The sequence below is a fragment of the Pyricularia oryzae genome, chromosome 1, assembly GCF_000002495.2.
Source record: "Pyricularia oryzae 70-15 chromosome 1, whole genome shotgun sequence".
In the NCBI taxonomy this organism is placed as follows: Eukaryota; Fungi; Ascomycota; class Sordariomycetes; order Magnaporthales; family Pyriculariaceae; genus Pyricularia; species Pyricularia oryzae.
The window spans coordinates 2,771,798-2,796,964 of NC_017844.1; the positions used below are offsets into that span (position 1 = coordinate 2,771,798).

Here is a 25,167-nt window from a genome sequence, read left to right on the forward strand (position 1 = left end):
TTGGGACCTGCACCAACGGAGTGGACCGGGGGTGGCGGTTGGTGTAAGAAAAAAAAAAGACAAGAAGAAGAGACAACCTACTCGCACGTCTTTGTACAGAGTATATGTGTGCTGCCACGTCAGTACCTGTTGAGTATTGTTTTTTCCCCATTCCCCATGTTCACCTCTTCTTGACCTCTTTAATCTCTTTGCTTTTGTAGCATACGAGTCTGTTGATCTACCTTGATCTACCTGATCTACCCAGTAGTCCACGGTGACCGAAGCCACCTTTTATTTTCCCCTTTATTCCGGTAGGCCCAGCGAGAGAACAAAGAAACCCAAAACAATATTTTTTCCCTCCCTCTCTCTCTCTCACCTTTACGAAAAAAAAGATGGCTACACTTATTCCACCAAACGGCGCTGGAGACGCGGAAAAGGAGTCATGTACGAGCCCTTCAAGTTTGAGGCCCTCGAGCTGGGTGCACAGTATACAAGGAAGCCAAACAGACCTGGACTCGACCAGTCCATCCTTAAGAAAACAAGAGGGTGCAGCGAGCCCGAGGATATCGAGCGATCTCGCCGGCACAGATACAGACACAGACACGGACGAGCATGAAGAGCCGCCGCTGCCTTACTCAAAAGCCAGGTGTGTCGCGCTGGTCGTGACCACCACGGGGGCTGCCTTCACAAACGTGAGTACTCCCCATAACCCGCCAAGGTACTTTTGACCATCCACTCACTCGCAATATTGCACTCTTTTGTCACAGATTCTATCAATCCAAGCAGTCGTGATTGCCCTGCCGACCATCGGCCGCGATCTCAACATACCAGACACGAGACTCCAGTGGGTCGTGTCTTCGTATGCTCTCTCCTTTGGCTGCTTCCTCCTCCTCTGGGGTCGCATTGCCGACCTCTACGGCATGAAAAAGATCTTTGTGCTCGGTTCCGCATGGGTCGCTGTCACTACGGCGCTGAACCCCCTCATCAAAAACGAGATTGCCTTTGACCTCTTTAGGGGCCTCCAAGGTTTGGTAGGAGCTGCCACGAAAAAAAAATCCTGCCAAGTGGCCCCTGAACCAGAAGCTGACTTTTTCGTTTCTACAACAGGGAGCTGCGGCCAATGTCCCCACAGCCCTCGGCATTCTAGGAACTACATTTCGGCCCGGCAAGGCCAAGACGAATGCATTTAGCGCATACGGTAAGCTTCCACGCCGTTGCTGTCAATTGTCCTGTCCACATGCAAGCATGAGCTAACCAAAACCCCTCATTTAAACCAAACCATAGGCGCCGGTGCTCCGTTAGGTAGCATATTCGGCACCCTGATGGCCGGCTTCATCACCGCCAACGTATCTTGGGTCTGGGTTTTTGGCGTCACGGCCATCCTGGCTGGCCTGCTCACCGTGGCCGGCATCTTTGTCATCCCGCCCGACGAGCCCAAGCCCAGGTCCACAAACCCCGCGGCCGCAGTCGACTGGATCGGCGCCATGCTCATCACCTTTGGGCTCTTCGTGCTGCTGTTCGCCCTGACGCAGGGAAACATCACCGGGTGGAGGGCGCCGTGGATCCCCGTCCTGCTGGCCCTGAGCGTCGGCATAATCGGCGCCTTTGTCTACTGGCAGAACTGGCTCGAGAAGAAGGGCGACCGACCCGTGCTCGTCAAGCCGTCGCTGCTAAAGAAGAGCAAAGGCTTCGGCGCCGCCATGCTGCTCATGGGCCTCTTCTTCTCGTCCTTCAACGGCTTCCTCGTCTATGCCACCTACTACTACCAATCTTACCAGGGGCTCAGCGTGCTCGACACGACGCTGAGGTTCCTACCGACCGGCGTCGCCGGCATCGCCACCGCCTTCATCGCCTCGAAACTGCTCCGCCGGCTCCCTGCCTGGCTGATCCTGTTCCTGGGCAACGTGTGCGTGTCGGTTTCGAACCTGATATTCGCCCTGCCCATCGACCCCAGCACGAGCTACTTCGCCACCGGCATGATCGCCATGTCGCTGAGCGTCTTTGGTGCAGACACCACGTGGCCGACCATGACCTTGTTCACGTCACGCGCCTTGCCAAAGGAAGACCAGGCGGTGGGCGGCGCCCTGGTCAATGCCGTGGGTCAGGTCGGAAGGGCCGTGGGGCTGGCCATCGCCACCGCCGTGCAGGTCTCGGTCATGGCCAAGGCCAGGGGTACCCAGATCGAGACTGCCGGGTCTGTCCTGGCTGGTGACGGGGCGAGTCTGGACGGGCTTCGTGCAGCCTTCTGGTTCAACCTTGCCGTGGGAGTCTGTGCGGCCGCCGTCGCGGCATTTGCATTCCGCGGATCTGGCATCATTGGCATACCTGAAAAGACCACAACGGTCAAATCACCCACCTCCTCTAGTCCCAGTCAGGAAAACTGTGGCATCATACCGCCACCACCCGTGGTGGAAGCAAAGCACGGCAACCGCTCGATTGTCTGAGCGTGGAGATGGGTGCAACCGTCACGGCCGATGCGGATAAGACATTGGGAGGCTTCCGCGACTGGAAATTGCCCTTGGGAAACAAGATTGCTGGCAATAATTTGTCGATTATGCAGTGGCACCTCTGGCAATCGGCTGAGGATCTGGTGCGGGCGGCTGGTTTTGTTTAGGTAGATAGGTAGATAGCTGGGTTGGCCGAAATACAATAGCCATGTATAACGTTTACTCAATGTCTCAGACATGTGTTGTCCTGTAGAGCTGCGGGAATGGAAAACTCGAGAGCACAGTCATACCACCGGGAGCCTGTCCAACGGAGTCTGCTTCGATATTTTCGTGCGAGCGTCTCGGGTCCTTTGTACTCCCTGCAGTGAGCATCTCACACCGACGCCCTGGACGTCATGTTATACAGTCAGCACACTATATGATTCCTGGGTCGCCCGCAAGAGGCCAATCCGTCGAGCCCTACACCAGCCAGCTGTCAAGCTGCCGTGTGCGTACCTCAGGGACATCTCGACGGCATGTCCTGGTTTTGTGCATCGGCAGAACTTTGGCCTCGCCTCTTTCTTCCGTGTCACAAAAGGTATGTAATCTCCCGAGACACAGTCGAATGGTGTCTCCGTTTGCCAATGCCCAATCGAACATCCATCCCACCCGCTGTCGCCCGAAAGTTGTCACACCGTTCAAGCGACCGGAATAGACGACTTCTATTCCCCGTTGGGGCCCAGCTCTGTGTCTTGAATTCTTGTGTTTGCAACAGAGACAATATCGTGATAAACTTGCCCTAACCTGGGTTGATCCGCGGGATCAAGTCGGCACCCCTGGTTGTTTGTTTCAGTCGCAGGCGCAGGATCTTGATCGTGCAGCAAAAGCAATTCCTCTAGTTGACAGGGCAGGGAACAAGACCCTTGCTGCGTTGATAGGTCGATGGAGCTATATAGTGCCAGGGCGATCAGGATTTCCATACGTTGCAACGATGGTGTAGCACAGGATCAGGAATGTGAATCTGTCGGATTCCTCCTGGGTTATGGGGGCATATTGTAGGACAGGTGGATCGCACTTGGAGTTAGGCCCATGCTCAGAGATACCAAGGAATTTACTCGACAATTTGACTGCGCAGCGAGCCATTGGACCTAAAGCAATACAAATATCGTGTGACGATTTGACCCAAAGTCGTGTTGTGTGGTCCCGAACACCGCCTTGAATTGACAGCAAAGAACGGCTAACTTGGTCGGCGCTCCGTGCGCAACGCAGTCGTGCCTGCAGTTCAGTTCCTTGCCATCGGATTCAAAGGGCTCGTCGGATTGAAGAAAAGGGTTACATATGGTTTCGGATAGTTCCGCGTTGGCCAATGCCGTTGTGGTGATGTAGCCGCGTGCCCCCAGATACAATCAGTCTTATTGTCGGTATATGAACGCATGCATATGCAAGATCCAGGCTCCAGAAACGGCGCATTGCAGTCATGAATGTAAGTGAAGCGAGACATTCATAGTGGATTCATGGTTGCGTTGCATTGCATGAAGCAGTGCCCTGGAGGGTCTACCTGACGTGGGCATTCGTTGACCTCCATGTTGTTGCATGTGGGCGCGGATAATCTTGACGGATAGAAATGGGAAATTGAAGTGTCATGAGCAACCAAGTAGACCGATCAAGCCGCACAATTGATATTGTGCAAAGCATGAAACGGCTAAGCAGTGAATTGACAGGTCCGCGAAGTGCCTGTGAAATCCCAGTGAACAATATGATGATGCTTAGGCCTGGATTATCCCTGTTGTGTCAGCATTCAACATCCATCTATCAAATGGCAAGTGTAAGAAGAGTTGGCAGGGTGCTAAATTATCAAGAAAGTTGTCAATGTTGTCCGAAAGAGCACTGGTGGCACAAGGAGGTGGGGTAATTGCACACCAATGATTGGCAGGATTCAAGGCGCCACAACTGTGAAATTAGCTCCCAAGGCAAGTGAAACATGACAGTCACGTGCTGACAAAACACTTGCTGACGTTGAACGCACCCGGTGAGGAGAAATCTTTGACGCACCGCTTGCGCACTCTGTTCCATCGACTACAACCGAACGCAACGCGGCTATCGACATGGCGAACAACTATTACCCACAGGGCAACGGTTTGCCTAACGGAGCCCAGTATTGGTCCCCCGAGAATCAAGCTGTTTATCAGCACCTCCAACAACAACAGCAACCGAGTGGTCCGCAAGGCCAACAGGGACTCCCTAGAAATGCTCAACAGCAACAGCACACCCAACTCCAGTTTGGCATCGGCCTTTCAGGACAGCAGCAGCAGCAGCAGCAACAACAGCAGCAACAACCATCGCAGCAGTCTCTTTCCCAAGGCTCATCGGCCGCGGCTCAGAGCCATGTGCAAGACGAAGAAACCCAGCCGACGGCAACCGATGCATCAGACACCGCGAGGCGAGGCCGAGGCCGGCCCAAGGGCACAAGCACGCGCCAACCCGCTGGCGTACGCAAGTCACGAGCCAAGAAAACTACTACTACAGCCGCATCGGCCTCGACCGCAGGCGCACCTGGACCTGCCTCCACAGCCCTGCTCGCGGCCGTATCCGCAACTAGAGCAGCAGGGCCCGCGCCTCCTCTATTGCCGGCCACTCCCGCAAACCCCCGCCCTCCGGCGCGGCGGACCGCAGCCGTCGTGACGCCAACTCCGCGTGATGAGGATCTCGGACCTCGCCCACCCAATCTAGACGACCCTGTCTACCAGGAGCTATTGAAGATGCAAGACAGATTCTACATTGATCACGAGCGCTGCCTCGAAGCCCTGCTCGATGTTGCCCTGAAGCTAGGGTTCGGTGTGGTCATAAAACGTTCCAAGCGGGAAGACAGCAAGGAGGGAGAGCCCCTCGGCCGCGTCTACAGATATGACATGGAGTGCACCGCGGGCAAGGTGCGAGCCAAGGCCCTGGGCGTTCGCACTGTGGCGAGGAAGGACTGCCCGTGGACGGCGCAGATAATCAGCGAGAAGAAGAATGGGAACCTCTGGCAGTTCAAGCTCGTGGAACCCATGCACAACCATGCGCCGTTCCCCGACGCGGCCGCCATCCCTGTCCACCGCAGACAGACGCTCAAAAAGGTGGAGCATGCCGTCAGGCTATTGGGCCAGCAGGAGGGCACCACCGTCAAGGACATTCTTGATTTTGTGAAGACGCAGTATCCCGACAGACCGCTAAAGCCGGAGGATATCAAAAACTTTTTTGCCAAGGAAAAGAAGAAGGCCGAAGGTGGCACGGTTGATCCCAACAGCGAGTATGCGGACGAGAGCGGCGTGATCGCGGAAGATGATGGCGAGGAGTAGGTTTGGGCACGTGTCGACCACTTCTGTTATTCGTTTCTCGGGGAACACCATGTTCTATTATGCAGGGTCTTGACGTTTCTGGAAAAGGCGAATGTTTAAAAAACCCCGAGTCTCTGGGCATGCAGGGTCTTGAAGTCCCTGGAAAAGGGATATGTTAAAAAATTCCGAGTCTTTGGGAATGCAGGGTCTTGAAGTCCCTGGAAAAGGGATATGTTTAAAAAACCCCGAGTTTTTGGGAATGCAGGGTCTTGATAAAAACCTGTATTTGGTGTCCTACGAGTCGTAAGACAGTTCTTCATGCATGTTCCTTTGGAGTCAAGTCATTTGTAGCGTTAGCAAGCGGCTCTTGTCTGCACCTACAGGGGCTTGATTGCCTGTTTGGCTTTCACAAGTGGAACTGTGTGTTCCCTAAGCACTGTCGACCCTGACACCAGTTCACGTACAGGAGACAAGTTTTTCATCAAGCAGCAAGTCTAATGCCAGCCATGACAAGACAAGCTCACGACGCACCTCACCGCCGCGAATGTACAGACAAGCTCACCGCCATCAATGTAACGAGAAAGCCAGTGAACCTACCCGACGCTCGCCAGATGCAAGAGCCTTGGCAGTCGACAAGTTAAGACATCGCCTATGCACATGTATGGCATATTCGTGCGCAGATCTTTGCTGTAGATCAATTTTTCGAGGCTGAGCTTGTTCTGGACCCTGATCCGGCAATAAGCACCCATCGATTGTCCTATTCATCCGAATCAAGTGCTGGTGAGACGGTTGCGGCGCCCCGAGAGGCTGTGTGCGCAGAGAACTATAATTCTTTTGGGGGACCACGCTGAAAAAAAAAAAAAAAAGCCGTTGAACCTTTTTCCGATCTTGGGGTATTATTCGAGAGGCGCCGGGCATCACACCGGAAGCACCCTCATCTCAAGGTTGTTTGCCCCACGTTCGGTTAGTATCATTCAGCGGAGTGAAGAGAGCGTGGCTCGCTTCGCTCACCACGTGCCCCGAACGTAGTGTTCTTTACTCTACCTCGTCGTGCGGGGAAAGTTTCTCGGCCTCTTATTGGTTCAACCTGCTATTTCTTCATTGGAGGATCTGGCAAACTCGAAGCGCAACTGGGCGAGAGCTTTAGCGTCGATTTTAGCCTGGAAAAGTGAAGTTATTTGAAAGGTGCGTACAAATCGCGCCTGCGTATAAATCGCGCCTGCGTATACGGATATATTCACCGCGCCATCCTCACTCCGTCAACGCTCCCGAAACGATCGATTGTCACTGTCAAACTATTTTGGTTCAAGGCAACGGGCGTAATCATGTGCTGGAACAAGCTTCAGACAAGGCAAAATGTAGCTGAGAAAAAAAGACGAGCTTGTCCCAAATTCGTATACCAAATCCCGAAGTGGGACTCCGTATTGATGGTTGGCAAAGACCGGACTTTTTCTCGCCTCCCTCGGTCAAGGATTGTACGGAGTATATCATGGCCGCATGGCCGGGCGAGCATTGGCAAAAAAGAAAAATAAAATAAAAAGTTACAGACTACGGGTTTAACAGGGACAAACAAAAAGTCTGAAGAGAGTTCTGATTGCACTGCACAACCCTCCTGATTCTACCAGTAGTAGATCAGCCGGGAGCTTTTTTTTTTCTCTCCCTTCGGTGCCATCTCAAAAAAAAAAAAAAAAAGGCTCCCGCTTTATCGGGGTTGCCGCACCTAGATTAAGGAAGGACGGCTGGAACGGGTAGCTACCTCGTCGGTAAGGCATTTTATTCTCTCACCTTGCCGCCTTACCGGCCCATCTCACCTTTTGCCAAGGGAACTACGATGGGATTTATTATGCCGAATTGCGGTGAGATGCATGATACTTTTTTGATCTTTTCCCTTCAGTCCCATTGATATAGTCCCTGCGGCCTACCACAAGGCATTTCTCTCGGATGACCTGGGTTAGGCCGACAAAGGCTCTTCCCGGGCTGCATACTAATGCCACGATTGGTGGCCCACATACGAGCGGAAGGATCCACTAAACTTTGCCGGGCCGTGCAATGTTCTAAAAAAGAATCTTGTCATGCTGTTTGGGGTCGGCAGTGGTTTGGCGGGTAGGATAGCTTTTTTGGTCGTGTCAGGCCGTTCAATTTCCACACCAGACGGTGACTCGCACAAACCAAACCGTTTCCACACGGCAGGGAAGATGAAAAGAAACAGACAAGGATCGAAGCTTTCCACTTAGTGAGCAACTTTATCAGAGGACGGAATTTGCCGTCACTTGCTGCACCGTGGACGTCGACTCCAGAGACGGGGGGCAGCTAGAAAGAAGTGGAAGGGGCGCAGAGAAGAACCAAGGCTCTGGTGTTAGGATTCCAGCGGGATCCTTGTGCTACCTGGTTGGTTGGTCCCTGAGGCGCACCACCGACGGTGTTTGTTGTACCTGTCCCTTTGTGAGGGGCACAAAAACAAAAGGGGAGACAAAAAAAAAACCACACACACACACACACACAAACAAGGACAATGGGAAATGGCAAAAGGCTTGTTCCATCGTTCGTCCAAGCATACCCCATGTATCGCGAGTCCGCCGGCACAGCTCAGGGTCAGTAAGCAATTTGTTAGCAAGGCCAGCAGATTGACTTTCCCCAAAAGGCGCCATGCACCAAGTGGTGTGTACCGTTTTGGGAATAACACGGGTTGAAGACTCCAAGGGCACTCCTTTTGCATTGCGGGGATCCCATGCGACGTCGAGTAAGCCTCATCCCAGCGGTGTTTGTTGGCACTCAAAGACCCGAGTCGGGCTATACATCGTAAGCGGGATGACCCTACAATTAGAATGATCTGCATATGGGCTTTTTAGTTGTTGTCAATAGAGTTTATGAAAGGGTTGGCCTGCAAACCGATGTTGTGCAGCTACTCTATCACCAAATTCGTCGCCCAAACTCCACACCAAGTCGACTACCACATTTGTTTTTTTTTATTTTATTTTATTTTTACCTTTTCCCTTACCTGGGATACCGGGGTCGATGGACTAGGCATTCTTTCTATTAAGGTTTTGTCTCCTTGCTTCAGATTTCCCAACACGGTCGATGGACCTTTTTGATCGAGAAACTGTCATCGTTGATCTTTTCTTGTTCTTTCGTCTTCTCTTGTCTCACCTTGATCGCATCCCGGAGGAAAAAGTAGGGTTTGATCCCGCGCATCTGGGTCTGGTGTTTTGGAAGGAAAAAAAAGGCTTTTTGTTCCCCCGCTAACTCCAGCAGCAAAAAACCATATAACTTTATGGCCTCGTCTCTGGTGAAATATCTGGATCCTGGGACGGCCTTTCATCTAACTCCCAACAGTCAGTTTGTGGGTGACTGGAAAACACAAGGCGAACATGGTGTCCCGGCCGTTTGTCATTTCGCCATTCCGCGTCGCTCAACAACACGTCTGAGCCGAATTTACAGCAAGAGCCATCAGTAACTGGAAAGAGAGAAGAAGAAAAAAAGAAAGAAAAAATGGATATTATGACAGCTTCCAGGTGGGATGATCCCGTCGTCCGCACCCTGAAGCCACTACCGCAAAACCACCGCAACGGGCTGATAGCCGTCGTCGTCGTGTCGGGTGCGTCGCTCGTCAGCGTGTTGGTGCTGTTTCTCCACCTCACTATCAAGCTCGTACGCTGGCACGTCAAGTCGTGGCGGCAGAGGCGAGCAAATCCTCGGGCGGGCCGCAGACCGTCGACGATAGACTTTAGCCTCGGTCTGTCCGCCGAACACTTTTATTCCTGGCGTCAAGGAGGAGGCGCCACGGGCCCAGAGAGACCGCGACGGCGGCAATCGACAGCAGCAACGGCAGCACCGCAGGCGCAAGAGCCAAACCAGTTCGTCGTGCTGCTGTACAACCTCCTCCTGGCGGACCTGCACCAGAGCGTCGCCTTTGTGATGAGCGTGGTGTGGCTGCGCGAGGACGCGGTGCTCGTGGGGTCGCCGACGTGCTGGGCGCAGGGGTTCTTTATATCCAACGGGGACCTCGCCGTCAGCCTGTTCATCACGGCGATAGCGGTGCACACGTACCTCGTGGTGATTCACGGCTGGAGGCCGACGCAAAGGGCCTTAATCATGAGCTGCGTCTGCCTGTGGATGTTTACTTATTTGATGGCGGCGATAGGCATCCTAGGTACCGCGAATGGGTCTCAGGTTGGGGGGTTTTATGTGCGGGCTGCGGCGTGGGTAAGTTTCTGAGTCCTGGTTGAAGACGAAAGTGGACAAAAAGACAAAGAAAAAAAAAGAAAAATGATAGGCTGACACGAAACAAAATACAAAAGTGCTGGGTCAACAATCGCCTCGAAACCGTGCGTCTAATGACACACTACATCTACATCTTCTTCTCACTCGCCATCACCTGCGGCTTCTACATTGCAATCGTCGTACATTTGTACTGGCGAAAACGTCTGCAACGAGGCTTTTTTAGCAGCAACAGCGTCGAGAGCCTGCCCTCGCCGGACAAACTGGCCGAAGCGGGAGCATCAACGTCGACAACCTCGTCGTCGTCGTCACCGTCGTCGGCAGCACCCACCTCGCCCAACTCGGCCTTCCTCGTCTACCCACTAATCTACGTCCTGTGCACGTCGCCGCTGGCCATCGGGCGCGTGTGGACCATGTCGGGCCACCGGGCGTCGATCCCCTACTTTTGCGCCGCGGGGGCGCTCATCTCGGCCAACGGGCTGCTCGACGTCCTGATCTGGGGCTGCACGCGGCGCGACGTGGTGTTCGGCGACGTGGACGAGACGGCCGACCAGCTGGGTCTGGACTCGTTTACGTTTATGCGCACGCCGCGCGACCGCAAGTACGGCAACATAATCGTCGTCGAGGGCGCCATGGGCCGCCAGCAGCAGCAACAGCAGCAACAGCAACAACAACAGCAACCGACTTTGACGGGTGACACGCCGCGAAAGCCGGGGAGGAGCAGGACAAGGGCGGCCGAGGCGGTGGCGGGTGCGAGGTCGCTGTCGAGGGGTCGGTACGGAGCGCGCAAGGGGAGAAAGGCGGTCGACAGCAGCCAAGAGTGTCTGCGCGGGGGGATAACGATGGAGACGGTGACCACGGTGGTGGTGGAGGAAGACTTGGATGCGAGGGCGGGGCTTTTTGTGAGGCCCGAGGATTATATTGCAACGACGGGTTCGGCACCGCCCGATTTCCAAACGGGGTTCGGATCCCAAGACGAGTCTGAGACGGATTTCTGGGCTGGTCTGGGAGACATGGGACGGTCCAAGGATTCGAGAGGTCAGAGTGATACAGAGTTGCACAGCGCGACGAGCACGCTTAAAAGAATCTAGTCGGACGACTCTTTCGGCCGTTTTTTTTTTGGCGACATGCCAAGATATAAATAATAACCAATCTGATGTTACTTTCGACCCATTTGTCTACAGTTGCGGCATCGTCATGGAACGAGCCATACCGGCCCCCCGACACGTCGAGTAACAAACGTTAACAGCTTATGAGACTGACAAGGCCCCTCTTTCGGGACTCAAAAAAAGGATAAACACAAGAGATCTTTACCCGCAAAGTCGAATCTTGATTAAAAAAATTCACCCGCGGCCAAGCTGTAATTGGGCCAAGGCGGCGATGCAAGTAAGAAACAAGCCTCGATATGGCCAAGAGACACAAGCCCATCAGCCGTGACCCCAATCGGCCATGATCCCCATCCCCAGCGTGGATAATTCTGGCTGCCGGCGTGCTTGGCGCCCCGGCACGTCACATTAAGCGGCTGGGCATGGTCAAGGATTGTCTGTCGTTTGGAGAATGTGGCCCCGAATGGGATGAACCTGATACGGTTGACTGGCGGTTTGCTCAACATCGCATCCGCGAAATGTGTTGGCTCGTCGGCAGTGTGCAAAAGGACGGGCCGACCGAACCTGGCGTCGTCAAAATCCATCCACCTCGCCGTCTGGCGCTCAAGTCGCACACACCTCAGGGGTAATGACTCCTTCAACAATTGTCGGCCAAACACAACACCAGTACAAGAAACAGAACAGAGACGAAAATACATCCCCGTCTTGGAAAGGACACCATGCACCGCTGTTTCACCCTCGCGCTCCTCACCCTGGGAGCATCAGCCAACAGTGCCGGCCCGACCCGAATCGACCCGGGATGGCACCTAACAGCGCACCACCCAGACGGCCAATGCGGTCATGCCCAGACCGGCATGCCAACCATGCTCCGGGCTCAACAGCCAGAGTGCCCACCGCCCATCGGCAAAGACGCAGCTGGACATGACAGCCCCGGCGACTGGGCACCCTGGACGCACGCGCCCTACTGCGTCGCCAACTCGAGCTACTGCGTCTTGACCAACGCCGCCTTCCAGCGCGGCAGGGGCTTCAGCATCGTCGCCGCGCCTCGTGCGCTGGCTAGCATGCAGGCCCAGCTGGAGTTGGCCTTTGCGGCACCCGCGAGATCCGCGGGGCCGCACCGCGTGGAGACCGGGCCGGGAGGCGGTGGTGGTGCTGCACTGAACAGAAGCAGCAGCAGCAGCAGCAGCAGCAGCACCCCGGCCTGGCTCAACGACTCAAGCCCCCCCCTTCATGGGAGGTCAAAAAGGTCCCCGGCAAGGGGCTCGGGATGGTTGCCAAGCGGCGCATCCCCCGCGGCGAGACGTTCCTGGTCGACTACGCGGCGATCCTGGCCAGCGTCGAGTTCCCCGGCCGCGTGAGGCGCGCACAGGGCATCGAGCTGCTGGACCGTGCCGCCGGCCAGCTTCCGGACCCCGAGAGGGTGCTCCGGCTGGCGAGGTCGAGCACGCAGGGTGCGCCCGTGGTGGAGGACGTCATGCGCACCAACACCTTTTCTCTCGAGATTGACGGGGAGACGTACATGGGGCTGTTTCCGACCATCTCGAGGATAAACCACGCCTGTGGTCCCAAGTACGTATACCTTTTGTTTTTGTTTGGTTGTGATGCTACAACACCGACACTGACATTGTCGCAAAAAGCTCCCAGGTCAAGTTCGACCCGGCAACCCTCTCGCAAAAGGCCTTTGCGTCCCACGACATTGAAGCCGGCGAGGAAATCACCATCAGCTGTCCGTATCCTCCCCTCCCCTTCTCTCCTCCAATCTCTACCCCCTCAACTAACACTCATCCACCGCTCCCCCCACCTCAGACGCAGAATTCGGCATGACCTACCAAAGCCGCCAATCGACCCTCCTGCACCGCTGGGGCTTCAAGTGCACCTGCGCGCTGTGCAGTGCGCCCCCGTCCGCCGTGGCCGCGTCCGACGCCCGCCGCACGCGCGCCATGTCGGTGCGCGACGGGATCCTGGCCGCCGTCGAGGCGGGCGAGCTGCGCGAGGCCATCGAGCTCGGAAAACAGCTCGTCGACATCAGCGCCCGCGAGGGGCTGGCGTCGGGCCTGGGCGACCACTACGAGGTCCTGGCCCGGCTGCACGCGGCGGTGGGGGACCTGCAGGGCGCGGGCGCGTACGCGCGGCGGGCGCTGGAGGAGATGAGCGTCTTTGGCGGCAGCGAGGCGTATGGCTCGTTTGACGAGCTGGATTTGTTTGTGCGGAACTTGGAGGGGAGGGCGAGGCGGGGTTGAAGTGGGTTTTTTGGGGGTGTTTTGTGCAATTTTGTGTTCCTTCCTTTTCTGGGCTGCTACGCTATGTGCCTGTCAAAAAGAGTCGTGTCCATTTTGTTGGTTCCAAATTAGCAAGCAAAGCTGTTGAGATGAATTACTAATAATACACTTTTGATGAAAACAAGCCCACTGCATCACGGATTGGAGCATGTGTCGAACCCCCTATTCCTCCCCCTCCCCCCCTATCCTCCCCTCAGTCCACAACCTTCGGGGGAATGGCGCAGTGGTTAAGCGCCATGGCTGTTACTTGAGTAACGTAGGTTCGAATCCTGCTCCCTCCACCTCCTCCCCGCTTACCCGTGGCAAGGATAACCCGGCTGGCTATCGACAACAACCACCCGCCTGTGCCGTCGAGCCCACACTTGTTGGGAACTTCGTCTCCATGGCTACAAACGACCGACAGCTCCGCTGTTTGGACACAGGCCCCTCTCGATGAAGAGCCGTCAACTGCCGTCAGACGAATCCTCCGTGCGCCTGAAGGCACGGGGTCGCGTCAGTGAACAAACCTGTAAGCAGGACCGGGCACGAACCCGGTCAGGCTCGATTCGCTTCTATGCCCTTGTTTTCCGCTGTGTAAATAGAGAAAATAGAAAGCGCGCCGAGATACCCCTCGGGAGGTTGCTAACGGCCGGCTAATGAGCCGGGCCGAGCCCGGCGTTAAATAATACTACTACTACTACTACTACTACTACTCAACCAGCATCCTATTGGTAGCCCTAACCTTCTTTTGATGGAGTGGACCAGGACCTTGGCGTCTCGCTTATCGAGCAGCACTCTCCCTGATGAGCGGTGTCGAGATTCTTTGCTGCAACAAGAAAGCAACAGCTCGAGTGTTTTTTTGCCGCCAAAATATTACGCACATGGTAGAAGCAAAGAGATTCCAATGATTCGACCCTGAATGCTCCGCATGCAACCACTATGTAGCAGTCCCCAAATATACTTCTTGGGCTCCTGCAAGCCAGTGTACATGGTTACAGTCACCAGCCCTTTGGATGTTTTGAGCTCTAAAAGTCACCTTGTGCATACGGAGTAAACAAGGACGGGCAGACTCGGTCTGATCCACTGTCAGGTGGTCGCAGCTACCAGTAGTACGGCCACAGGCTTCTGCGTCTCTGTCAGCGTTTTTAGTTTCTTGCACCGAACTCCGCCTTCCCCTGAGAAGACCATGTGAGAGCAAGGCCGTCCAACAAAAAGTAGCAGCAGCGGCATGGCCTTGCTCCCCAATAAGTACTGCACCTGTCCCGCATCGTATCTGGAGACTGGTTCTGCCTGTTTTTTGACCTTGACCGCTTCGTTGGAGGCCACATGGTCAGAACAAATCAGTGGTCGTTTTGGATTCGCTCCTTTACTTTTTGTCGCATGCAGATCGCTCCTTGTGTACATGTATACTGATATCACTGGCTTGGACAGATGCCCCCCTTATTGAGCCAGTATACTTGCAGGATGCCGTATCTTTCCGACATTTTTCAGGGGGCGTGCATTTCTGCATCTGGGGTCGACAAGGACCAAGCTACTGCGCGCCTGGTGCAGTTCTGATTGGCGGATGCGAGTCCGACCGAGCGACAGCCAATAATCGGCATGGTCCCAGTCTGGGCTTTATACGGACCAAGGTCAATTCCAAGGACACACGCGCAGCAAAAGCAGCCAAAAAGCAAATCAGCATTTTACGTATACTCCGTACTGGACTGGCCTCCAGGGCCGGTCCGCCATCTTTGCTTCTGTCTTTGCGCTGCTTCTTCTTCGCATCGGCCTTCCAATGACGTGCCTTTCCCTCTCAACAAGCAACGTCTCGGCCCCAACAATTACGGCTGATTCCAGCGGCCCGCAAGCACAACAGACAAGGCAACGGCTGGCCTAAGCAGCCCCGGGCCGTTGGCTTGATGGCATAATACTGGGGAAAAGCCAGGATGCTGTTTTTATTTTGGACTCCCCGATCTCCCTCAGACGCATCGCGTACAAACATCGACACCTTGGTACTTGTCCTCGTTCACATATACTCGGCTCGTCGGCAAGGGGATCTGATCTGATGTTCGAGTCCCAGCTTTGTCTGCTTTTTTTTTTCTTTTTTTCTTTTTCTTTGGTTTACTCTCAGTTTGTCTTGCCCTGCGCAATCGTCAAGTCCCTAGACACATTTATCATCCTCGTCCCGCCTCGTGGTCGTTGAATCCGGGGTTATTTCGTGGAGAAAGGTTCCCGGCGCTAATAAGATAGTATGAGTCTTCACGCCGATTTCACCCCACGTCAAAAAAAGCGTTGCTCGATTTGGTAATTCGGTCTATGGGTCACAGCGATGCAGATGCAGGTGGCCCCACTGTGATCGCAATGGTTGGCTGCAGCGTGGCCTCTAGAGGACGGGCTGTTGCTAAGCTTGCTGAGGTACCTTGGGTACCTTACCTACCTAGGTACCTAGGCAAGTATGGTCAGCATGGAAACCAAGCCACAAAAACCAGAGTGACCACAGAGCCAAGCGTCTGGCGTGCGGCAAGGGCTTTTGTACGGAGTGCAGCCAACAGCCCGGTGTGACGACCCCACCTTGATCGAATCCCTGGGCGTCCGTACCAACCCCTCCAGTGCATGATGTGCTTGTTGGTGATGTGACGACCTTTGCAGAGCGACTGTTTCTGTACCAACAACACTTGGTTGACTCACTTGCCGTGTAACATCCGTTTGTTGCATGAAAGGACAAGGTAACGACAAGTCCTAAACAAAAAAACTTTGTTTTCGCCGTCTGACCAACTCTGCCACCGAGTACCTACCTGATCGGGATCAACCTGAGGCCAAAGTAAGTCGTAGCAAAGAGAATGAGCAGAATGCGAATCCGGCTTGCTTCACTATTTATTGACTTGCAACTTGGCAGGTCGCCTCGTTGGCATCAGCCCGCTTACTTCAATCCCAACTACCCCCTTGTCCCGTTTGTCTTTGCGTTGCTGGCCAATTGTCAAACTGGGAAATCGTTGCTGTCCTGGTGCCTTGCTTCTTCTTCCAAGCTGCGCCACCTGAGCTTTGCAGAGGTCGCGCTCAAGATGGCGTCTCAAGACGAGCCGTGGTTTCTCAAGTCGAAAAAGCCAGTAGCCCTTCCTAAACACCAGGCTGTCGACTTTTCTGAAAAAGAGTTCGATGCCTTTGTAAAGCGCACTGTTGTCGTCCGAGAAACTGCCAGCAGTGCTGCAGTCGACGCCAAGTCTTTTCCCGACAAGGACGATGTCTTGACCGAAACCACAGAGGCGAGCGTCAGTGGCATTCTGACGCCGCCCTCGACCACTGAAGATGTCCGTGAGGTTTTGAACAGCATGGATATAAACACGTCCCAAGACGGCACATCCGAGTCTGGGGATCAACCCGTGGTCGACATGGAAAACAAGATGCTCACGGAGAATGCAGACGTGGCGTATAGATCTACCAAAAACGCCCTGGTTGATCTTTTCGCCGAGTTGGAAGACGTCGTTTCGGGACCTCGTCTAATTGAGCTGCTCAATCTTGCCTGGGACTGCGACCCCGACGTCACTCTCAAGATCATCTTCAACGCCCGGTCCATCCACCTGGGTAAAAGCTCCCGCCACACCTTTTACAGGTGCGCGGGCTGGCTGTTCCAAAAACACCCGGCGACCCTCATCACCAACCTGCGCTGGCTGAGCCGACCAGTCATCCAGAAGAGGGTGGAGAGGAAGGAGGGCGAGGATCCCGAAAAGGCGGTCTTTGTCGAGGTGGCCGAGGTGGACGAGAACGACCCTGCGCACTACGACGTCAGGAATGGTGTGTCGCACGGGTACTGGAAGGACTTGGTCAACATTCTGGCGCTTGCGGTCAACGGCAAGCTCGACCCCCTGGCAAACCCAAAGGATATTCTCAACGTGTATCAAGAAAAATACGACGAGGCCAGCAGACTCACGCAGAAACAAGCCAAGGAGAAGCGACGTGAGACCTCGGACGCTCGCCACAGGATGGCCGTCGACAAGTTTGAGAATGACGCCAGCTATCGAGCCCTACACTTGGCCGTCGCCAGATTGTTTGCCGAGCAGCTCAAGACCGACCTCGAACGCCTTCGAGGTGAGCAGCCGCAGGCTAAGCGAAACATTTCACTGTGTGCCAAGTGGGCACCATCTGCGGGACGCTTCCACGACAGGCACACGTACATCACCTCGACGATTGCAGAGATTCTGGCCCACTCGTCAGCAGCAGATGAAAACAGCAAGGACCGCGAACATTTCATACGCCACGCCCGCGAGTGTTACCGAAAGGATGTTTCCGCTCTTCGCAAGGCCTTGGAAGTGGTCGAGTGTGACGTGTCGGCAAAGACCTTTGACAAGATTCACTACGACCGCGTGCCCTCCATCGCGATGCAAAACTACACGCCCATATTTGTCAAGAGGGACGGGAAGCGCTTTGACGAGTACATCACCAAGGTAGCAGAAGGGTCGGCCAACATCTCGGGTGCCGTCCTGTCCCCGAGTGTGCTAGTCAGGAGAGCAGAGGGCGGATACAGATCGAGCATGTCCCGGGGCAATAACAAGAAAAGCATGGTGGACGACAAGATTGCAGAGATGCAGAGGAAAGTGGCAGACGGCCAGTGGAAGACGCTCGTGCAGCGGATCCGGGACAGCGGCACGCTCGACAATAGCATCGCCGTCTGCGACGTCAGCGGGAGCATGTCTTCCCCTATGTTCAAGGACCAGACCTGCCCCATGGACTCGGCGATCGGTCTGTCGCTGCTGGTGGCCGATGTGTGCAAACCTCCATTCGGCGGGTCTTTTATCACGTTTAGCACAGACCCGGCCATCCAGACGGTGGATCTCAAGGCGTCGCTTTGCGAAAAGATTAGGGACATGCGGCGGGCCGACTGGGGCATGAGCACCGACTTTGTCGCCGTGTTTGAGAAGCTCGTCCTGCCCATGGCGGTCAGGAACGAGGTCAAGCCCGAGGATATGGTCAAGCGGGTGTTTGTGTTTTCGGACATGCAGTTCGACGAGGCCGTCTGGGAAAACCACCAATACGACGACGACGGGACGCTAAAGGAAGGCGCCGAGAGCTCGAGCTGGTCCACGAGCTACGAGCGGGTGCAAGCGGCATACCGCGCCGCCGGCTACGAGATGCCCGAGCTGGTGTTTTGGAACCTGGCGGGCGGCAGGGCGGGGGTGACGGGCCACGGCGACGCGACGGCGCCCAAGCCTGTCACGGCGGACATGGAGGGCACGGCGTTGGTCAGCGGGTACAGCCAGGGGATGCTCAAGGTGTTTTTGGATGGTGGTGGTTTCGAGGATCCTGAAGACGAGGACGAGGACGTGATGGACGTTGTCCAGGGTGAGGATGGAGAGGTGGACGTCCAGGAGCACAAGAGGCGCAGGAATGATCCTTTTGATACTGTGCGCAAGGCGGTCAGCCACCAGGCGTATTCGATGTTGAAGGTTGTGTAGTAGTAGTAGTAGTAGTATTATTTAACGCCGGGCTCGGCCCGGCTCATTAGCCGGCCGTTAGCAACCTCCCGAGGGGTATCTCGGCGCGCTTTCTATTTTCTCTATTTACACAGCGGAAAACAAGGGCATAGAAGCGAATCGAGCCTGACCGGGTTCGTGCCCGGTCCTGCTTACAGGTTTGTTCACTGACGCGACCCCGTGCCTTCAGGCGCACGGAGGATTCGTCTGACGGCAGTTGACGGCTCTTCATCGAGAGGGGCCTGTGTCCAAACAGCGGAGCTGTCGGTCGTTTGTAGCCATGGAGACGAAGTTCCCAACAAGTGTGGGCTCGACGGCACAGGCGGGTGGTTGTTGTCGATAGCCAGCCGGGTTATCCTTGCCACGGGTAAGCGGGGAGGAGGTGGAGGGAGCAGGATTCGAACCTACGTTACTCAAGTAACAGCCATGGCGCTTAACCACTGCGCCATTCCCCCCGGGATGCTGGTTGACAAGCTCGTGGTAGGGACGGAGAAAGCAACCAACACAACCGCTATCTTCCCAACTCGAAAATGTGCTGTGCACAAGAGTGCAAGATGCCGAATACGCAGACGGCAGCCACATGTCTCTAGAATCTTGGCATGCAGACTTGATGTTCCAGTTGTGGTTTCTTCTTGTCTGCAAATGAAGCACGCCTTTGTGCGACGGCATCTCGTTTGTACTCCGTAAAACAAATAAAAAATGCTTTCAGCTTTGACGTAAACGGCTTGTTCCAAAAAAGCGGTCAAAATCTTTGCATGCCACGATGCCATGATGTGTTTGCCCACGTTGTAATGTGACCCTATGAAAGGTAGTCCGATCCGTCTATAAAAGGACCATGTTCCTGTCCAGGACCCAGTTGTTTTGTTTCCTCGGCCAGCAAGCTCACACAGCCCATCCCAACCATCCTTTTATTACCAAATCGATCCAAACACAAACTTCAAACTAGACTAGACTAGCCATGGCGCACATCATGCAAATCTTGGAGGAGACCGGGGCCTTTGGCGTGTTGGGTCCCGTAAACGCCCAGCACAAGCTCACGGTCCAGTGGCCCAATTCTCCGCCATTCGAGCCGGGTCAATCCGTGCCCGGTCACCTCCTGAACAGCGCCAGGTCGCAGCCCAAGGTCTTTACCGACTTCCAGGTGAGCGAACGAGTCTCTGATTATCATGAAGCCAGTCGGCTGCGGAGATGCTGACAGTCGCTTCACAGGGAGGTGGCAATGGATATTTGTTGGTGATGTTGGCACACTACTCTGGCCAGAGCACTGACAACCAAATGTGCCACTGGATCGTGTCGGGCGTTCCAGTCTCCGACAACAGTGTGGAAGTCGAGAAGGGCCATACCTTGGCGCCCTACATTCCTCCCATGATGGGCGATGAGGGACAGGCGCAGCTTTTCTTCCTGCTGCTCAACCCCAGACCTGGCGCGGCTTTCAACCCGGCGGCTGTCATGGCCGAGCTGAGGGGCATGATGCCTATGGGGCCGCCCAAGTTGAACACGCGAAGTTTCTTGAAAAACACAGGCCTAGAAGTTGTTGCCGCATCGGTCTTGATGGGTTAAGGTTATTTCGGGGCCACTCTGGGCCTGTTCCTCGAACCTCAACTCACAAAAAATTGGCTTGGGCTTTGTGGCAATTGGCCATGACGATGGGGAGGTTTTTATAACGAAGTTTGACGGCTGGGCTGTTGTTTGGTGGCCAAATCTCTCGTGTCCCTACCTAGGTACCTAGGTATTTAGCTGGATCAAAATGATGATTTTCCTAGAAAGCCGTCTGTCTAGAGGCTGGCAAAGACACATTGTAAACGGTGTGCATTCAGGAACCGAGCTAACAATCCGAAATTGTGTTCTGTATCGTATTCCTTATCATATACATCAAAGGCAGCGATACTTTTGCAGGTCAGTTCCACGCGGTAAAGTAGGGAAAAAAAAGGGGGAAAGAAATTAGAGCGATTGTTACACGGTCTCGAACTCGTGAATGCACGGCAGAACTGCTGGAGTACGTTGTTTGCCCAAGTGCGCAGGCGCTAATTAGGGTACCTGGCCAAGAAGAGGCGCAGAATGTACCAAAGAACTTCCCACTAGGCCAAAGGGGGGAAATACCCTGTCACGCCTAGAGGGACCTGGTGCTGGCGACAGTGTTGGTCGCTGGATGGGCCGGTGCAGGATGGCGAAAAAGAAATAAATAAGGCCTAGTAATATGGATGAAGCAAAAGCGAAGTCCAGGCGAACCTAGTAATTGATGCGGCAATCCCTAACCAAGGCCAGGGATATGTTCATCAGACTCGTTGTTTTTGAGCTACTTCGCTGATCATCGAGTTCAGATTGTCGACCTATAAAGAAAAGACCGCTAAGCCACTTCGCCAAGCCTTGGAGCAACAGTCCAGGGAGGAAAGCACGGGGGGCGAATGGCGGCTAATGATTGGAACGTCGGACGCCGCCGCCAAAGCCCAGGTCAACTAAACTAGGTAACTACCAAGTACTTAGTGCAAATTATCGCTGTGTGGACCTGCCAGTAAAAACTAGAATCTAGTAAATGGTTAATAGCCGGGGGTAAGTGCTCGTTAATTTAGCCCTTACATCTAAATATGTTTTGTACTTATATTAGTTTAGCTATGGATAGGGATAATTGTATACTAGAATATAACGTTGGGCTCCACATCTCCGACCCCCCTAAAGTCCGGCCCCCTTGAAAAATGTAACGACGAAATACCCCTTTTATAAACCGATTTAAATGTAAACCTATCAACGCACAATAATACAATCATTGTCAGGCTCTCCCGGTTCGCTAACCTCTTCTCCATCGTTCAAAGCTTCTAAACAGTCCCTATTATTTTCCTGTGCTTCATAAACGTTTTTTTTGCTGACCAAAAGCTCGTTGGGATCCGGAATCACCCTTTTCCTTTTGACCGGCCGTACCGCCTCCAATTTTGCTTTTAACAAACTGATTTTTTGCTGAGCTTCAGCCAATAAGATATCCTTGGTTTCGAAGCTTTTTTGGACTTTTGCAAACAAAAGCCGTGAAGTGGCGTTACTTTTTTCGGACCGGGAAATTTCCTGTAGTTGAAGTCGAATATCTCGGGTCGTTTTAGGGGTTTTCCAAATAAGTAAAGACTGGTCGTTAATTTTTTGGGTTGGATTTTCCGGTGTTTTATCCCTTTGGAAGCCGTTATTTTTACCTTTTTCGACGTTGGCGTTGCTATTTTCTAATAAAAAAGGGTTTAAAAGTGGTTTTGCCAAGTTCACCGGCCATAACCCCGTCGTACGCCAACCAGATTGAATGGTTTTTGCTATAAATGCTTTTGATCTGGCTTTTCGATAGCAAAGTAGAAAGTTTCGTTTCCCAACAACCGTTGAACAGCAAAACTGGTTTACAAATCCCAGGTGACGTCGATAAGCTTCCTTTAACGGCCCAAAAACCGATAAATCCAACGGTTGAAGAACGTGTGACGAATGAGGGGGTAAATATAGGAGTTGAATATTGTTTTGCAAGCAAAGAAGCATAAATTCGTCCGTTATATGTGATCCATGGCCATCCAGAACTAATAACCGCTTTTCAGGGGTTAAAGGTTGGGTATACGGAATAAACACCTTTTTTAACCATTCGATACCTGTTTCATTATTTGTCCACCCGTTTTCGGTTGCATGAAATTGCCAGGTATCGAAAGGACTTAAATCAGCTGGAAACCATTGTTGCTGTACGTTTTTCCCCTTAAATATAACGAGGGGAGGTATAACAGCCCCCGTAGCTGATACACATTCGATTATGCTCGTCCAACCCCGCGTTCCAGGCTCTTTTCGCTGTAATGGCCGGATTTTATTACGCCCTAACACCAGGCCATTAGATCCTTTGCCTTCCATTATACCTGTTTCGTCCATATTCCAACGGTTGGCCGGTTTTATAGTATCGACAACGGGATTTTTCAAATAGGACCACCAAGATTTAATTACCTCGGTTGTAGCCCCATTAACCCGGGCATTTTCTATTCGCCGGGGTCTTTGGGTTTTCAAAATTGGATATCGGGCTATAAAACGGCTAACCCAATGTTTCCCAAGGCTTTTTCTTTCTCCGGCGGCCTGAAGAATTCGTTCCGCAAAATAGCGTAGTTCTTGATGCGTTGGCGGAAGCCCTAAAGCTGTTTGGGTAAGTACCCAATCAGCCAAATGCTTTTCCTGTTCCGTGGAAAGCCTTTGAAAAGGGCTTTGTGCTTTTTTATAAGGTTGAGAACCTTTAAGTCGACTTTGAAGTGTAGACCTAGGTATTCCCCATTTTCGGGAGGTTTTTGCAATTGGATTGCCATTATTGACGTCGTTAATTGCAGATATAAGCTGTTTTTCAGTATATTGCTTCATTGGAAAATGGAGAATTAAAATCAGAAAAAAGTAAATCCAAAAGTGACAGATTCATCGAGATATTTATAATAGAAGTTGGAGGATAAAAATAAAAGTGTTGTTATTTTTGGGTGCCGAACAGGGGGGGTGCCGAACAGGGGGTACGCAACGTTAGATAGATTCGATTCTAGGATTGCTTAGCAGCAATCAAACTCTAGTTAACCTCAATACTTACTTGAGAACGATTATAACTTCACCCCCCAGTCATTGAGAACCCCAGTTACCCAGTCAGACGCTCAGTTGCTTCAACCCACTGTACTTTACCATAAGAACAGGCTACCCGATACCTTGATCGTAACATTTTGATTGCTCCTGTTCAGTACTTTGCCTTGAAACATACCGAGCAGTATCCGACAACATGTCTTCCCAGACGTCCAAGAACAACACTCCCAGCACCCCGGCTACAAGCAGCAAGGCGGCCCAGAAAGCCCCTGCTCGGCCCAAGGACGATAGCGACAGTGAGGACGAGGAAGACCAGCTCCGCAGGCAGGTTGCTAGGACCAACCAGGAGCTCCACGAACAGACGCTCCGCGCAACCCAACTCCAAGAGGAACTCCAGGCTCTTCGAGCCAGTGCTAACGTTACCTCAACCCCTCTTGATGGGCGCGAGAGACTCAAGCTTAACCCCCCAGCCACATTCGATGGCACACCTGGACAACTTAAAGGGTACCTCGTACAGGTACGCACTTACCAAGCATTCCATTTGGAAACTTTCCGCAGCGAAACAGAAAAAGTGGTACACGCGGCCACCTTCCTCCGAGGACGAGCCTTGTCTTGGTTCGAGCCTCTGTTGCAGGAATGGCTTGATGTACCCCCCGAAGAACGACGCCAAGAAGTCACCGACATTTTCTCAACCTTCGCAGGGTATGAACGCACCCTCCGTTCCTTATTCCAGGAACCCGATGAGAAACGACAGACCGAACGAGACTTGGCCAACCTACGACAAACCAAATCAGCCTCCGCTTATGCAGCCGAATTCAGAAGGCTAGCAACAAGGCTGGACATGACCGAAGAAACCAAAATCCTCCAGTTCTACCAGGGACTGAAGTCAGAAGTAAAAGACGAGGTATCCAAGCTCGACCGACCCGAGAATTTCCTCGAGTACGTCGAACTTGCCATCAAACTCGACAACCGGATTTACGAACGCCGACAGGAAAAACAAGGCGGACAGCGAGTGTTCGTCACCTCAACTCGACAAACCAACACGGGACGCAAGTACCAACACCCCCAACCCACATACCACAGAAACAATAGTGGATGGCAGCAGCCCCGTCACATGGCACCCCAGACCTACAGTACAACTTATGGTACCCACAGTGGACCCATGGACCTCAGTGCCACACAACACAAGAAGCCCCGCAAAGACCCCAAGAGTGGCAAGTGTTTCAAGTGCGACAAGACAGGGCATATCGCCAGAAACTGCCCAAGAAACCAGGAAGATATCCCTGATTTTAGGGGCAAGACCGAAAAACCACGAGGACTTAATGCCACCAATTACCAGCAACTACGGCCTGACCAACACAGCACGATGAGCTGGACCACCTGCTACGATAACAATTGCATGGTACACAACAGCTCCAAAAACGACGCAGGATGGTACCCACAGAAGCCCCGAGGCACTCGAACCCTAGCAGTAGGAAACCGAGTACCCCTAGGGACAGGACAACCAACGAAGTTACACCGACAAGAGACCCAACTACCCGAACTCACGGACTCGGATGCCTCCGGAGAATCGGATGAGGAACCTTTGGGACAAACCCACCACATTAGGACAACCAATCAATCCTCAACACAAGAATCAAGCGAGGATTCCGAGGAAGAGTCCAGCGAGGAAGAGACCATGCCCTCGAGCCAGTACAACGCAGCAAGGGAAAACAACCCCTACATAACGTTGGGCTCCACATCTCCGACCCCCCTAAAGTCCGGCCCCCTTGAAAAATGTAACGACGAAATACCCCTTTTATAAACCGATTTAAATGTAAAACTATTAACGCACAATAATACAATCATTGTCAGGCTCTCCC

General features: G+C 53.4%; 7 protein-coding genes and 2 pseudogenes across 9 annotated transcripts; 8 read left to right on the top strand and 1 right to left on the bottom strand.

Moving 5' to 3' along the window:
- Window positions 1-371: 371 nt before the first annotated feature.
- MGG_06794 (puromycin resistance protein pur8) lies at window positions 372-2,423 on the top strand (the record flags this gene model as incomplete). The annotated part of the gene is made up of 4 exons (XM_003709463.1): window positions 372-671; window positions 747-1,010; window positions 1,087-1,177; window positions 1,264-2,423. The coding sequence occupies 4 exons, from the start codon at window positions 372-374 to the stop codon at window positions 2,421-2,423; spliced, it is 1,815 nt and encodes a 604-aa protein (XP_003709511.1).
- Window positions 2,424-4,419: 1,996 nt separating this feature from the next.
- Window positions 4,420-5,886, top strand: MGG_06795 (uncharacterized protein). Its single transcript, XM_003709464.1, has one exon. The coding sequence runs from the start codon at window positions 4,511-4,513 to the stop codon at window positions 5,741-5,743; it is 1,233 nt and encodes a 410-aa protein (XP_003709512.1). The 5' UTR covers window positions 4,420-4,510; the 3' UTR covers window positions 5,744-5,886.
- A 3,140-nt stretch (window positions 5,887-9,026) lies between these two features.
- On the top strand, window positions 9,027-11,163 carry MGG_06797 (uncharacterized protein). Its single transcript, XM_003709465.1, has 2 exons — window positions 9,027-9,925; window positions 10,021-11,163. The coding sequence occupies exons 1-2, from the start codon at window positions 9,212-9,214 to the stop codon at window positions 11,029-11,031; spliced, it is 1,725 nt and encodes a 574-aa protein (XP_003709513.1). The 5' UTR covers window positions 9,027-9,211; the 3' UTR covers window positions 11,032-11,163.
- A 602-nt stretch (window positions 11,164-11,765) lies between these two features.
- On the top strand, window positions 11,766-13,286 carry MGG_06798 (uncharacterized protein; the record flags this gene model as incomplete). The annotated part of the gene is made up of 4 exons (XM_003709466.1): window positions 11,766-12,167; window positions 12,218-12,615; window positions 12,684-12,772; window positions 12,853-13,286. The coding sequence occupies 4 exons, from the start codon at window positions 11,766-11,768 to the stop codon at window positions 13,284-13,286; spliced, it is 1,323 nt and encodes a 440-aa protein (XP_003709514.1).
- A 248-nt stretch (window positions 13,287-13,534) lies between these two features.
- Window positions 13,535-13,606, top strand: MGG_20067 (annotated as a pseudogene). Its single transcript has one exon. The product of its transcript is annotated as a tRNA-OTHER (tRNA).
- Window positions 13,607-16,243: 2,637 nt separating this feature from the next.
- Window positions 16,244-19,212, top strand: MGG_06799 (uncharacterized protein). The gene has a single exon (XM_003709467.1). It carries the CDS (start codon window positions 16,349-16,351, stop codon window positions 18,734-18,736), a length of 2,388 nt encoding a protein of 795 aa, XP_003709515.1. The 5' UTR covers window positions 16,244-16,348; the 3' UTR covers window positions 18,737-19,212.
- MGG_20068 lies at window positions 19,138-19,209 on the bottom strand (annotated as a pseudogene). Its single transcript has one exon. The product of its transcript is annotated as a tRNA-OTHER (tRNA).
- Window positions 19,213-19,633: 421 nt separating the features above from the next.
- On the top strand, window positions 19,634-20,598 carry MGG_06800 (uncharacterized protein). The gene is made up of 2 exons (XM_003709468.1): window positions 19,634-19,895; window positions 19,964-20,598. The coding sequence occupies exons 1-2, from the start codon at window positions 19,713-19,715 to the stop codon at window positions 20,312-20,314; spliced, it is 534 nt and encodes a 177-aa protein (XP_003709516.1). The 5' UTR covers window positions 19,634-19,712; the 3' UTR covers window positions 20,315-20,598.
- Window positions 20,599-23,501: 2,903 nt separating this feature from the next.
- On the top strand, window positions 23,502-25,109 carry MGG_16167 (uncharacterized protein; the record flags this gene model as incomplete). Its single annotated transcript, XM_003709469.1, has 1 exon — window positions 23,502-25,109. The coding sequence occupies one exon, from the start codon at window positions 23,502-23,504 to the stop codon at window positions 25,107-25,109; it is 1,608 nt and encodes a 535-aa protein (XP_003709517.1).
- Between the last annotated feature and the right edge of the window lie 58 nt (window positions 25,110-25,167).